Source organism: Pinus tabuliformis, chromosome 2_1, assembly GCF_031772625.1.
Source record: "Pinus tabuliformis cultivar Carrire ecotype Pingquan chromosome 2_1, CPIR1, whole genome shotgun sequence".
NCBI lineage: Eukaryota > Viridiplantae > Streptophyta > Pinopsida > Pinales > Pinaceae > Pinus > Pinus tabuliformis.
The window spans coordinates 917256519-917272520 of record NC_142299.1 but is presented as its reverse complement, the minus strand read 5'-3'; the positions used below and the strand labels follow the sequence as shown (position 1 = coordinate 917272520).

At 34.2% G+C, this 16002-nt stretch overlaps 1 protein-coding gene across 1 annotated transcript; it reads right to left on the bottom strand.

Moving 5' to 3' along the window:
- Positions 1-4575: 4575 nt before the first annotated feature.
- Positions 4576-9311, bottom strand: LOC149203638 (GDSL esterase/lipase At2g42990-like). The gene is made up of 5 exons (XM_089400216.1): positions 8975-9311; positions 8525-8655; positions 5623-5862; positions 5277-5529; positions 4576-4877 (listed from the first exon to the last, which is right to left on the bottom strand). The coding sequence occupies exons 1-5, from the start codon at positions 9228-9230 to the stop codon at positions 4684-4686; spliced, it is 1074 nt and encodes a 357-aa protein (XP_089256342.1). The 5' UTR covers positions 9231-9311; the 3' UTR covers positions 4576-4683.
- Between the last annotated feature and the right edge of the window lie 6691 nt (positions 9312-16002).

Below are 16002 nucleotides of genomic sequence, written 5' to 3'. Positions count from 1 at the left end.
TAACGATTTTTACTTCCTCCCACCACAGTGTCGCCTTCCCTTGTAACTGGAAGATGGCCAATCGTGCCTTCAAGTTATGATCATATTCATATAACTGAAAATATTTATTCATATAACTGAAAATATTTATTCATATTGATTAGCCATGCCTCAGCTGCTTCCTCTTGTTCCCCATCGTAGTGTGGGGGTTTAATCTTCCGAAATTCCCCTTGTAATTCCACCTTTTGGCGCTTTGAGGTCTGCTGTTCTGATGCGTTATCAGATTGATCCTCTCCTTCTTCAGGGATTTCAGATTCTGCTGGGTAACGATGCTCCTCCGTCATTCTCTATTGTTCTGTGCTGGGGTTAGCTAGTGGTGGGTTCTGTTTATCAGACAAACTTTTTAGAATCCTTTCTTGCTCCATTGTCAATCGTGCATTATCCTCCCGCAGCCGAGCCATTTCATTCTTCAGCTCTTGAACTGTTTCTAGTATGGCCAGGTTCGTGCTGCGGGTCTCCTCACCCAGCTGTACCCACAACTCTGGGTTATCTCCAAAATTTGTTGCAGGCCCCCAATTGGCTGCAGGCCTGTGCGGTGCGCTGCCAGACCCCTGCATGCTAACTATTACTTGTGGTACCTTTGTTGCTCTTTTCCTTCTTCTTGACTAGCCTGTACCTGGCCTGGTCTGGTCATGAAACATATAACATTGTGAGCTACCTGCACAATTTTGTTACCCCAAAAAGATTGTTAATGTCATAATGACCTTCTCATCTTTTAATACTTATTCACATCCCAGAGGCCACAGTATGGATAATCTGGGCTCTGATACCAATTGTCACATATCTACTTTAATAAACACACATAAAATAAAATAAAATTTTATATACTAATGAAGCCTACACTTCATTATAAGCCTGATTATAAGTGCCACCACCTCGCATATAAATGTAACCTACGTAGTCTATGGTGTGGCAGGTAATATTTATCATATATTGGTTTAATAATTGTTTATCCCTAAACTTTATTATATCACGGATGCGGCGGCATAAGAACCTTATGATTCCTCCTCGCGTGTATCAAGGTTGTCCTGCCCATGACTGTTGGCGTTCTATGTGTTTGACACTTGGCGATAGTATTGACCCTCACCGTCCTGTTCACGTGGCTGAGGTAAGGTTGTCAAATCTGGAATTCTCCCGCGCTTTGCATCTGGGCATTGGTGCCTTGATCAACGGCTTGTTGGCTCTGCATGAGATCAAGGGCCACGAATGCTCCACGTTACCTCTGTTGGCAGGCAGGGTATATACGCGACCCCTTCCGGATTCTTCGAGGCTTTTGTCATTCTGCTTGGCGCTCCACAACTTCTCCGCTCCGTTTCACTTCTGCATGGGATGTTCTTCTGAGTTTCGCGCCGAGTTCCTCCATTATACCAGGCCCGCATGCCTTCTCTGGCGAGATTCCGTTCCATGGTTCCTCGCCCTTGAATCAGCCAGGTAATGATCTTTCAGTTTATTAAGGTTTTGGACATAATTTTGGTTTATCTGTTACGAGGTATAGTAATCCCCTTAATCCCTGGCATGACAGGTTGCATACGGCGATTTCCGGATTTGATGGTGTTGGAGGATTCTTCCAGATGTATTCCGCTGAATTTGCTCAGGTATTTATTCCCAAACAGATGTTTGAGTCTTGGTTGTTTCTGTTTCAACTCGCCACTGGTTACCAGGGGTTATCCTCTGTGTCAAAGCAGGCCCCAACCTTATCCTTGCACGGTTGGCCGCAGATTATGATGGACGGATGCTCTCGTTCCGGTTCCATACGTTCTGGTCTGGCTAAGGACTATTGGGTGATACTTGCTTGCGGCGGTTTTGGGGATTTACCTCTAGTTTACAAGGCTGAAGTTTTTGTTTAAATTTGTGAATCATCTGTATATATATTGTAACTGTCAATGTACTGTAACTATACAGAAGCTCTGGTTTTCAAGCCAGCTCGCTTGTTTTCCATCTTGGATTTATATGGCTTGACGGCCAATACTTAATGTAACCCATTTTGCGTTATGCTATGACTTACCCTTTGCATTTACTGTTAAACGAGGTGTTACGAAATATATATAGGGTTTGAAGTTTCCAGGTTTAGCATTACAAGTTCTCATTCTATTCTTTCTTATTCATTTACAGTGAATGCGTTTTGCTTACAGAATGTATTAAGGGTTTTTTTTCCGTTTTATCAATGGGTTTAACAGTCATGCATATATGTATTATCGGACTGTCGCGCCTGCCTCTAATTGCCATAGAGGTATGGTCAACCGTTCTGGGTTTTCTCCATAACCCAAGACTCTGAGGTTCTGAATTAAATCATGACTGTAGTTTTCTATTAATTTGTTCCTTGTTCGTATGGAATCGTTGGTATTTTACTTGTTGTATTTAAATACCGTCACTGTATTGTCATGCATGTCCGCATGAATATTATAGCATGGATCTTACTACTTGTAATGATATGCGTAATTACTGTTGCAATCTTCAAAGAAATTGTTCTATGTTATATATCAACCTTCAATTCAAGGTAATATTCCGGTTTACCTCTCGGCTCAGAATTCGGTTGTTTGTTTATTTAACTCACGGGTTCCGGCCTTCGCCCGATACTGTGAGATCTCCAGAATCTCGTTGATACGCTCCGACCTGGTTCGGTTTGCAATGATTCTTTTAATCCTTAATACCCTTATTGTTTATTTGTTTTTAAAAGTCTGCTTCTTGGAAATATATAACAGTTTACGGGTATGAATAATCGTATTGCTTCAAGATTTACTTGGTATTGTCTAGCTTACAGTGAGCATTAAGGTCAAGATACTGTTTTGACCCAGAACTCCATTCTTTTATATAAAGCCGAGTTCTTGATTTGGGTCTCCCTCTGACTGTAACCTGTTAGTCTAGTAGGGATAAGGCTTATTCTCGAAATGCACCGATTTCTTTTGTTCAGGTATTCTCAATTCTTTATCTTTGAGTTCTACAGATACGCTCACTGTAATTTTTGGACATAATATATAATGACACTATCTTTTGATTCTTTTACAGCAAATGGTTTGTATCTGTGTACAGTTAATATCAGTTTATACTATCTTTGATTTATACAGCAACATCGTGCTAATCTCAGTTTAAACTATCTTTAAAATTCGTACAGCAACATTGCCTATAACTTGTACAGATAGTTATACCCATATTATATACTGTTCACAACTGCTGCACAGATAATAACAGTCATTCTATAAATTACACAGATAACTATGGGGACATAAGGGTTCCGCTACTTACCTGGTCTCCTCTGATAAGGTGAGTCTGGAATCAGTCTCCTGCCAAATCTTTGTGTAAGCTTGTTATCCACCCAACCGTGAGATCAGTCTTTCTAGACCTGAGTCTCCCCCCAAGCTTCCGCTTACCGGATCATTATCCTCAGTAAGCTAGCACTGTGTGCTCGACTATCTGGTCCTTACCAGACTTAGTCCATCTAGGGTTTTTTCTTCCCTTTCTCTTTTTTCCTCTGCCTGTCTCTACAGCCCAGAGTTCTTTCCACTAACCTCTCTTTTTCCTGGAAACCCTTCCAGTTAGAGTAGGTAGTTATTTCTAGTTTTGTTAACTAACTTTCTTTCCGAGTTACCTTTTGGTAATTCAAATACTTTCATAAGTAATTCTTTTAATCATTACTTTAGTGCACATATAAAATCAACAGAATATTCTCAAAAGAATTCAATCCTTCAATATCATTCTAACTCAGTTTTTACTGTAGTAACTTTTAATAATTACATTTTTACGGGGTCATCACAAGAATGTAGTCTGCAAGCAAAAATTCTATTGTTGTTGAGTTGTGTGTTTGGATTGCCCATTATTAAATGTTGGCGTAAAAGACAACAACACACGCTTTGCTGCGATAATTCGATTGCCACCAAGTTGTGCGTCTAGCTTTCCCTTTATTAAAGGTCATTGCCTGTAACAAAACATCATACAATGGACTCTCACGTAGATAATTTAATTGTTGATTTCTATGCAACTTTAACATCGAATGGTGGCTTTGATCAATTTATAATTTCTCATTTAATGTTAATTATATTTACTTATTGCAATAATGATTTAGTAAAAAAAATTTTCAATCATACATTCCAATTTGAATTTTAATAAATATAAATTGATATGAAGAATTACGAAAATAAAAGGTAGTAACAAAAAATTAAAAGGATAAATTCACATGGTCACAATTATTTTATTTGTTATTTATTATGTATATTTAATATATTTTGGTGGGTCACTCTTATATTGAATATAGGAATGATCCAAAATCCAAATGAACTATGTTAATTTGATTTTATCAAATTTTTGAAAGAATAAAATTCTTTAAAAGCTAAAAATTTATTTGATTCATCCTTATACCTGATAAAATCTAAACTTAAAAAGTTTGAATTGAAACTTACATAAAGGTGCAAGAAGACTCTTTCCTGCATCTCAATAAGCTATAAACACTGTAAATTAAGAAAGGATAAAATTAATGAAGTGCAAAAAAAGCAAGGTGCTGTACAGATTTGGTGGATATATAGACTTCAACTCAAACTCGTATCTAATACTACATAGTCCAGTGAAATTTGTCGACAAAATCAGTGAAGCACTGTGTGCTTTACCTGCACTGAGTAGATAGATTACATCCGAACAATGTGGTGGGTTGAACTAAAGCAAGACCGGGATGTCTCGATCAAACACAATGTTGGCAACGATCTGATAAGTCTTTTCTGTTGGATGAATGGCATCCCAGAATACATATTTTGAGGCATCAGAGCAAGTGAAAGGAGTCTTCTTATTACAGAGGGGACCAAACTCTATCAATCCCGTTCCACAGCATCCTTTATCAGATATCTCAAACCCTGACACCACCACAAATATTCCAATAAGAATATCATACATTAACATAAAATAGCCGAGGGTATTTTTGATATTTTTACGTTGATTGCATACATTAACATAAAATAGCCGAGGGTATTTTTGATATTTTTACGTTGATTGTTGATTTTTTTGAATATTTGGTGATAAGATGGATATGGATATGGATATGGATATGAGTATTGAATATTTGATGATTAGATGGATATGGATATGAGTATTGTTAATTATTTGACTAGGTCCATATCGATTACATTACAAAATATTCTGAGAATCAACAATTGATATAAGCTTAAAAAAATATAATTGACATTAAAAAAGCCAAACCAAATACAAAATATTCCAAAATCTAAAATCAATATCACAACCCAAAATACCAATACCATATTTTCCAGGATTGTGTACAATATCCGAGAACACTGAGTAGACATCCACATAAACAGCTTTTATCTCAGGAAGACGAAGCTTCAGACTAGCCATCACCCCTTTCAGCTTTTCATTGAAACTAAGTGCCACCTGATTCTGTTCTTCTAGGGTTTGGGGTGTGGAAAGCTTCAGCGTTCTCTCTACGGGCAGACAACCCATGGGAAGGAGTCCAAGGAATGCAAGCTTCCGGGCACCCTCTCTGTATAAATCCTGCCAATGAAAATGAGTTAAGTATGGTTATGGGAAGTAAGTTAGCACAAGCACACAAAAAGTCCACACACATGCAGACATTTATGAAACCACCTGAATGAAAGAGTCGGCTATTTGCAGCACAAAATCCTGATATTGCTCAACCGTAATCTCTCTCCTTATTGTTGGCAAACCAAAGCCAAAGTAGGTTACAGCAAAGTCGTTAGTTCCTGTGCTACATATGAACAACGCATTTCTAATGATGTTCGACGCATTTTTATCACCAACGACCTCTGCCAATCTAGTCCGGTAACTCCTGAGATACTGCACTTGCTTCCATAAAGGCAATGCAGACTGCAAAATATTCATCAGCAAATACTATTGATTATGCTTACACTCAAGCAGACCGCACGCTATTAATTAACAGTCACTATTTATTATTATTGCAATTGAAAAAGAGTTTTGGAATGAAAAAATCGAGTACTTGCTTCCATAAACAAGATGCACGGTGCAAAATATTCATCAGTAATTGGTATTGATTAATCTTTCACATGGTATATTTGGGTGAATAACCTTCAAACTGAATAATTTTGGCAAGTTTCGAGATTGAAATCCAGTTAAAAAGTTCGAAGAAAGTCTAGTTTGATCATTGGCAAAAGGCCCGGTTTTTCGTTTTTTAATAATTTAATTTAAAATTTGGAATTTTTTTTTTCAACTATATTTAACGAAATTAAAATGGAATATTTTGAATCCCTCTTATAAGCCACTCATTGTGATTGGACCAAAAGAGCTATTGTTTATGAACCTTCACGACATTTATAATCAATATAACCTGGATAAAAGAGATATTCAACTTCAATAAAATTACCAATTTATATTCATTTTAAATTTAAAATTATAAAGTTTTAAAAACCACTCATTATGATTAGAGTAAAAGAGTTATGGCTTTTTTATTGTTTATGAGAAATATTTAATTTTAATAAAATTATTAACTTAAATTTATTTTAAATCTAAATCTATAAATTTTTTGAATTTTTTTTTGAAAAAAATCAAATCTAAAATTATTAATTTAAATTTTGATATTTTAAAAAACCTAAATTTAATACTCATAAAAATTAAGTTATTATTTTTTTAATATTTTATTATTATAATTTAAAAAATATAAATGTGTTTCAAATAACTATAAATATAATTTAAAAATAATAAATAAATAAAAAATTTCCTTAAAATTTAAACTAACTAGAAAATATTTTAATTTAATTTATGGAAAATAAAAAGTATTTCATTTTACCTAAGTGCACATGCAAAGGCAAAAAAAGCTTATTTTTTAAAACTTGCTTTCAATTTTACAAGTAGCTTCATATTATTTATTTATTTATTTATATGGTTTGTTAACTATCTATTTTAAGTATGTTAGGATTGGTAAGAAAGAAGGATATCAAACATGTTATGATGGGTAAGTAAAAAGAATTTTAATAGATTTTCAATTTTGGCTGATTTATTAATTATCTATTTAGATTAAAAGAAAGTTATAATTATATGACTAAATTTAGGTGTAAATCACATGCAGAAAATCTTTGTCAACTTGTCTTGATGATAAACCACACTAGTTGGTTCGAAACACGTCGTCAAAGATTTTCTGCTTGTGATTTACACCGAAATTTATTCGCATAATTGTTATGGATCAAAGAAGCCTCAATTCAACGAAAGTTATAATTATTTGATTAGAATGAGTGGTAATTCATATTTATAAAAAAAATATGGTTTCAATTTTTAATTATGTTTTTGACTTATAATTTTATTTAATTTATAAAAAATGGTGAATAATTATTTTAATTTCTATAAATAATGATTTATTTTTTTTAATTTTTTAAATGAATTTTAGATAGAAGAATAATTTGCAGATTAAAAAATGGAATCTCATTTTTTCACTGTATATTTGGATTCAACACAGTGAAAAACTCTAGGACACTTTCATTGTGTAGGAATTACCCATCAAACTTGTTATTCCGGATTTTAGATAAATTTGACTGGAAAAACTTCCAAAAAAATCCCACTAAGACAACTCCTTAAAAAATTACTAATTTTAAAATAGTTATTTTTTTTAAACCTAAAATTTATTTATTTTTAATTTCTAAAGAATTTCGTTACTATTTTATTTATGAAACATATTTTAGATGGAAAAATGATCTATCCAATCCTATTTCACTCAACTATAAAATATTATTTAAAAACCTAAACTATTTATTACTTCTTTGTTGCTCTTCTGTTATCATCATTCTCATATTCTGATGATGGATCCCAGTTGGCATTTGAAACTTTGGTACAAAAATGCTAAAACTGTGGATTCTCCGGTCAATGATTCAAAAGATTCAAGCCACAGATCTCTGAAATCCAAAACCTAAACTTAACATTTTAATTGCTTAGAGGCGAGTAGTTGCCCGGAAAGTTATGGAAATTCCGATTATATTTAGAGAAAATCGGGCAAGGATTTTTGTAAATCCAAGTTATAGTTGTTAAACTTCAGAATTTTAGGTGTCGTTGTTAAACTTCAGAATTTTAGGTGTCCTAGACTTTTTTGACAGTGCTAAATCCATTTCCACATCAAAAATACGATTCAAACACTGCCTCTACAAGATTGTTTGAAATTGTTTTGCCCACATTCCAACCACTTTTGACCATCCAGACAATTCCGCTCGTTAAACGAGTCCCATTTTAATACTTTGTTAGGTATAAAAGTATTATACTACAAAAATCTATCCATCCAATCAGATTATTATTTTCTTTCCCATTTTCATTAAAACTAAATGTATATTTTTTTTCCAATACAATTTAAATGAAAAAATGATCTAAGGGCATCCAACTGTTTTCTCTAACTGTTAACTATTATTTAAGGTACCAAATATTAATTTTCCCATTTTGATACTTCGTTCAGTATAATACCAGTATCTATCATTGCAATCAAAGTAGCAAAGAAATCCTCAACATAATTATTACAAGGGTGATGTGCACATACGGCGACCTCTGCAGTGAGATTGTCAAAGCCTGATCCCGCTGAAGCAAAGCTCACGCCCGTGACGAGATCTCGGGTTGTTAGTTCCGGGTCTAAATATGCTGGTACTGTATCTTTCAGTCCCAATGCTGCAGCTGTACAAGTTCAAGTATATACACAGTTGTAAATAATCACGGTAATATAATTGAGTCCAGCGCAATAGTTATTTGTGGAAGTTTGGTTTAAACCCAACAAAACTACATAAATCTTTTCTCTAAACCCAACAAAACTATATATACTTGAGAGTTACTCTAAAGGATTTCTCTAGTAAAAAAAAAACAAAAAACCAAGTGTTCTTGAATGTTAAACAAATAAAGGCAGTTGAATGTTAAACAAATAAAGGCAGAAAAATGTTCTTGAATGTTAAAAAACAGAATAAAGGAAAAAAACTTGTTTTGTTGTTCGTGAATGTACCGACAAAATCTGTTGCCAGTTTCCCGTTGGAAAACCTTCCGGTGGGTTGGTGATCGATGAAATCTCTGCCGTAGGGAGCATAGTTGCCCCTGAATGCAGTGGCGATATAGTTGTTGTTGCCCGGATCAACGGTCGAATCACCGAACACAAAGAGAGCCGGAACCTTGGGCGAACTTGTAATTTCATATGATTCGACTAAGGCAACGAAAGAAGCCCAGAAACATAGGAATGCATGGTTATGGACGGCCAACGCCATTCTCCTTCCTAATTACAGGCAAGCTGCAAGGAATCTGCTGAAGTGGTGGAGGCAATTGAAGGGATCCGAATTCCATTTATAACCTTAGCAGTGCCTGGTCCAAAAAACAAGTCCCGAACAATTGCAAATGTGAATGAACGCCTGAAAATGGTCTAGGGCACGAATTCCTATCCAGCACAGGGCCAGTGACAGTCTTGGCAGTCCCTGTAATCTGCGCTCCCTTCGCAGGTCTAATATTGAAGTTCCCAACGAATGTAAGGAAAATATTAACACCCTTCACTGTAATTTCCTAATTATTATTGTCTTTAAATGCTAAGCTTAACTAATAATTATTTTTTCATGATTGGTTTAACAAATATAAGAAATGGTTTTTTTTGGTTTTGTTTTTTTCCCTTCACTGTAAATTAATTGATTAATATTTAAAAAAGTATTTTTGAATGCAAATATGACTTTAATTGATTAATATTTAAAAAAGTATTTTTGAATGTAAATATGAAAAAAGTATTTTTGAATGTAAATATGAATAGAATAGTTTTTAGTGGAATTCGCTAGTATAATGTTGAGTAAGATTGTAATTTTTTATTATTCCAAATGTATTTTTGATGTATAAATAATTTAAAAACCCTAAAAAATGTCTTAATATTTAAATACCAGAAATTTACAATTTAAATAAATCAAATTTATAATTTTTAATGGAGTTGTCTTTAGTGTGATTTTTTGGAGTTTTTGGTGCTGGGAAATTTGAGGTGAAATCTTGATTTGTGTTATTTAAACTAAGTTTTTTGATTGTATATATAGATTCAACACCTGAAAAACCTTTAAGGTACTTCTATTGTGCAGCGATTACCCAGCAAACTTGTAATTTCAATAAATTCGTACAGATTTTAGAGAAAATAAACCTGAAAAATCCACCAGAAAAACTTTCAAAAAAATCATACTAAAACCAACTAAATTCTGACTATTTAATTTTAGATAAAATTAACTAAAAATAATATATATATAAATGATAGAAGCAGTTAAACAAAAGATGCTAATTTTCCTGGGATGAAACTTAAAGTATTGTATCACTAAAATTTTATTCTCTTTTCTTCAATGATAAATTTTATATAAAATAAGATTATTTTAATTAAAAATTAATTATAGATTTTGTGCAGGATGTCATTAGCTCTAAAGGACTTTTGCTGCCTAATTAAACGGGTTGGAAAATTATAAGTCCTCATGCAATTTGAAAGACTGAGCACTTGTCAAGTGGCCTGCGGAATTCATAGAACCAGAATCAGATATGTTTCCTTTCGGTTGGTTCAACTACTTTATTGGATGATTTTATTAATGGGCAGAGAAACACAATGAATGCTACGCTGCTGGGTGACCAACACGAACTACGAGGCTGTCCATTAATGGTCTCTCTGGATTAATGTTCTTGACAAGCGCTAACTTAAATTTGGCAGTCATAAATCGATCACATTAAATTTATGCTTAACATTAAAACTTTCACTTTCATTTTATAGAACAAAATTGGATATCTTTGGGCTAACAGAGATTATAATTTATATAGCAAAATGGTATTTATATTTCATATATTGAAATTAGAAATATATATATATATATTATATATAAGTTTTATGTAAATATTTTTTTTTAGTGTAACCAAATAAATTATTACACTTTTTTTTTTTTTTAAATTATACATTGTTTTTAAATTAAGTTAGGAAAAGGAATTTTGCAGTTATTAGTAAACGGTGGTTTTTATTATTAATTAGTTAAAATAGGCAGTTGCCTGTTCTAAGAAAACAAAAATTAAATCTTGGAGAGTATTTTAAAAGACATAGAGCATAAGGGGTATCTGAAATCATTAAAAGGAAAAGAAACTGTGCTCAAAGGCCATATAGCCAAATAGTTTGTGATAGTTATGTCTGGTTAAGGCCACATAGCTGGATATACACTTAGTCTCTAAGGACAGAAATAATTTCCAGGGATCAGGGACCAGGGATTTACTGGCATAGCGAATTTGAATTTCACGGTAGGGAAGAAAACAAAGTGCAGGTGTATGTACAAACCAAATTTGGAAGAATCAGATAAGTTAAAATCTATTTGGAAGCAGCATAATTAGATAATTGATATTTTCTGGGTAAAGCTTAGAATTATGTAGATACATAAACCTTTTTCTAAGTTATTGAATGATTTAATTACTTAGTCTCTTCAATTCTAGAAAGATATCAGTAGGTTATCTTCTATTTGAAGGATGCATTTCTTTTCAAAAGTTTCCTAAATAAAGAGTTAAGCTTAGAATTATGTAGATACATAAACCTTTTTCTGAGTTATTGAATGATTTAATTACTTAGTCTCTTCAATTCTAGAAAGATATCAGTAGGTTATCTTCTATTTGAAGGATGCATTTCTTTTCAAAAGTTTCCTAAATAAAGAGTTACATGAACAAAAGCAATGAACCACCTTCATTATTCAAAATGAAAATTGCAGTAAATAGCAAATAGCAAATACAAACCCTACCAAATACAAACCCACCAAAGGAAAACTAGTAATGGAAAAATTCACTAGTGAATACAGTTAAAGGAAATAGCAAATACAAACCCTACCAAATACAAACCCACCAAAGGAAAACTAGTAATGGAAAAATTCACTAGTGAATACAGTTAAAGGCATACAGAGTTATGTATTATAAATTGATAAATTCAACTCAAAGGAATTACAAAAGGCCTTCATTCTATAGGAATTCATAAATTGATAAATTCAACTCGAAGGAATTACAAAAGGCCTTAATTCTATAGGAATTTAAGTTTTAAAAGACTTTGGTAAAACAAATTGCCATAAAGAAGTAAAGCCCTTTAAAGGCATACATAGTTATGTAGTATAAATTGATAAATTCAACTCGAAGGAATTACAAAACGCCTTCATTCTATAGGAATTTAAGTTTTAAAAGACTGTCGCAAAACAAATTGCCGTAAAGAAGTAAAGCCCCAAGCCTCATCCCCAAGCCCCATTATAAATAAAAATAATCCTTACAGGGTATAGTAAATTGAGTTATGTATTATAAACTGATAAATTCAACTCGAAGGAATTACAAAAGGCCTTCAGTCTATAGGAATTTAAGTTTTAAAAGACTCTGGTAAAACAAATTGCCATAAAGAAGTAAAGCCCCAAGCCCCATTACAAACAGAAATAACCCTTACAGGGTATAGTAAATTGTCTGTATAAACGTAATCAATAAAATATCAGAGTCCTCTAATTTCCTATTCACATTAATATAGGAATATCAGTCGCAAAAACCCTAGCTGTCTACACATTACAACATGTTATGGATATAAGTTTAGACGGAAAAAGGTTAATAATGAGAGCAACAGAGCTATTACGAATTTATCCGACACCCCTAGATTTAGACGGAAAAAGGTTAACAATGAGAGCAACACAACTATTACAAATTTATCTGACACCCTTAAAGGGTTCCATGTGGATTGTTACTTTTAACAAGATTAAACATCGGTATTCAGACTCTCTATAGAATGAAATAATGCAAGTATGAAACTGATAAATTTTGAGCTATTGCTAGACTCTGCATAGAATGCTATGATGCGCTTTTGCCATTATATAAACTATAGAATATCCAATCCTTTGCCATATTATAAACAGATACATTTCCAACTAAGAAAGAGCTCAAAATTTCCGGATATATGATTGATTACAACAATCCAAATCTTTACTTAAATCCTGTAGATATACATAAATAAAGCTATCATGAATAATGTCTTGACATAGGAAAAAGAAATTTTACCAGTAGCTAGAACCATACATTATTTATAGGTTCAAATGACCATTCCTGTATGAAATGGTGGTTCGAGGAAAAGTGCCCAAAATTACCATGTATGGCCGAAGCCGTTTAAATTTTTACAGTTTAAAAGAAACTAAAATAGTAGGGTCAAAGCTTCCATAAGCCGAGAAAGCCTTCATGACTATGATATCAGAATTCTAAGAAAATCCCGATCCTCTGGCCGCAGAACCTTGCCAAAGAAGGAGAATAGTAGGAGTTAAATACCCGGTGCATGGTGGGTTCTTTCTCTTGAAAGACGAAGCTGGTAAGAGGGTTTCCTCCTCGGCACCATCTAAAAACTTCAGCACCTGAAAGACCTCCCACAAAGACATCAAATAACCAGTGATTAGATGATAACCTCCATAAGGAATTGTATAAAAAATAACAAGAAAATGTAAGGCACAGAAAACCGTTGAAGCTTACCATTGATTAGCAGTATGAGAAACCCTAACGTAGCAGATTGAGCTCCAGGACCCTGAAGAATCTATGGCGGTTTGACAGACAAGTCCGAATACAACCTAGATGGTGGGGAACGAGCTGATAGACAAGTAAACCTCTACTTCAGGAGAAGAAACCATATGTCAGGACCCAAGTCACCAAATCAGAACAAAGCCAAAGTCCATCGAAGTTCTAGAGTAACACAATGCCAAACAGGAACAAAATCACCGGGAAATGAAGGTCAGAACCTTCGAGCACCGTATGATCAATAGGGTTGACAAGAATCATCGATGAGGAAGGCAAATCCCAAGGAAAGTGTAGTAGGTGGACAACTCAGAGTATATTGGACTGCGACCTAGGCCAGGACAACCAGGTCCATTAAATTGGCATAAAACAAATGGTGGGTTTTCGAGGACTGGAGCCGATTTACAATAAACGCCAAATCCAACTTAGTACCAAAATCAATAAATGTAAACTGATTGCAAACCATAAGTTAATTGATCGCGTGTGTAAATGATCCCGCCATGGATTATGAACCCAATGCATAATAAAATCTAAGGTTTTAACTGTCATTGCATTTCAAGCTTTAATAATGGATTGTATTTAGTTTTATAAATATAATCTTAGACTATTATAATGTCAATAATTATCAAAGTTAGCACTTTGGTGATATGGTAATAATATTTTTTATTATTATATATTATGACTTTAATATGGATGTGTTACATATGGTATTAGAGCGCTCAAGTTTCCAAAACTAAGACCTCTGGAATAAGGAATAACAAACTCGGTGTTGTGCACGTAAGAGGCAACAAAAGTCAGTATGAGGCAAACTGGGAATCCACCACACAGTTCCATATTGGGAACATGACCAACACCATTTCAGGAAGGCAATCCTAAGGTTTGGGTGCAGCTGGGGGATGAGCCGCAAAATCCCAATACAGACATCTGGGTGATTGTACAAGAATTGAAAGGTGAAATGGCTCGACTCCAGGCAAACAACGAAAGATTGATGCAGGAACAAGAAAAGATTCTGAAAAGCCTATCGGATAGACAGAATCATCGACCACTAGTTCCCAACCTTGAGCACGACCATACGACTGGGGAACAAGAGTTCCGAACTAAAAATGTGGAAACGGGAGGAGGTGAAGAAAACCAAGAAGAAGAATCAGGTAATGTGTCTGATCACAAGACTCAGAAAAAGCAGAAAATTGAACTCCAAGGGGAGTTTCGGAAAATCAAGCCTCCTCTCTTCGATGGTGAGCAAGAAGAGGCGGCGGAAGCATGGTTAATTAATATGAATAATTATTTCTAGCTGTACGAGTATGATTAGAATTTGAAGGCCCATTTGGCCATTTTCTAGCTTCAAGGGAAAGCCATATTATGGTGGGAGGAAGTAAAAACAGTCTGTGGGGTCAATGAGCAAAACATAACTTAGGAGAAATTCCAGATTTTTTTTAAAGAAAAATATCTAACCGAAAGGTTTTATGATGAGAAAGCAAAAGAATTCCATGATCTCCACCTAGGCCAAATGACCATGGATGAGTTTATAACAAAATTTACATCATTATTGCAGTACTTTCCTTATATTTGTGAAGAAAAGACCAAAGTACAACGGTTTATCAGCAGTCTTCCATTGTTCATGAAGGAACAGTTGGAATTCGACAACCCAAAAGCCATGGATGAAGTCATTTGGAAAGCATGGATCTGCTATCAGCAAAATAAACCAAAGGGAGATACGAGCAAAAAATGGGTTGATAAAAAAGGAAATAAATTTATTCCCAGCCACAAGGGGAATAAGGGCACCAATAACAAAGGATTATATAAAGGTCAAACTAACCGAAATGTGAATAAACCTAGATTTAAAGTACCAGGTGAAACCAAGACAAATGAACAGGCTGACAGAAATGAAGCAGAATTTATTAACAGACCACCTGTACAGTGTTGGGGATGCGGAGGCCTGCATTATGTCAAAAATTGTCCCCACCGCAAGGGAGCAGATCAGATCTCACAAATTCAAGAGGCATCTACGGTGGGAGAAGTGGCAAGGAGCATCCCTAAAATTAACGCAACTCTTGAAGATCATCAGGTAGAGTTTCAACCGACCATGGTTGAATTTGAAGGTACTATTTTTTACCAGACCTGTTCTATTTTAATAGATCTCGGGGCCACTTTAAGTTACATTATTCCCAGGATAGTGGAATGATGTAGATTACAAGCTGTTAAATTTAAAAACCCATGGTTAGTACAACTAGCCACAGGAGCAAAAAGGTGAGTTTTGTCTAAAGTAATCAATTTCCCTTTAAAATTAGCTAGTCAACCTATTTTAGCTGATTTGAATGTGTTACCCCTAGGGTCATACAACATTCTTATAGGCATGGACTGGTTGGAGAAACACTGGTCCCTCATAAATTGTAAGACAAACACTATTAGCTATTGAGATGAGGTAGGGGAGAGACAGGAAATTCAAGGTGTGCAGAAACCTTTGCAATTAAGGCCTATAACAACCTC

What these genes read in the sequence shown, in the direction of transcription:
- LOC149203638 (XM_089400216.1), bottom strand. Translation starts at nt 9,230, where the DNA reads ATGGCGTTGGCCGTCCATAACCATGCATTCCTATGTTTCTGGGCTTCT. An exon ending in ACTGGCAACAGATTTTGTCG is followed by an intron (nt 8,656 to 8,974) that starts GTACATTCACGA and finishes GAACTTGTACAG; the next exon opens with CTGCAGCATTGGGACTGAAA. An exon ending in ACACAATCCTGGAAAATATG is followed by an intron (nt 4,878 to 5,276) that starts GTATTGGTATTT and finishes TGGTGGTGTCAG; the next exon opens with GGTTTGAGATATCTGATAAA.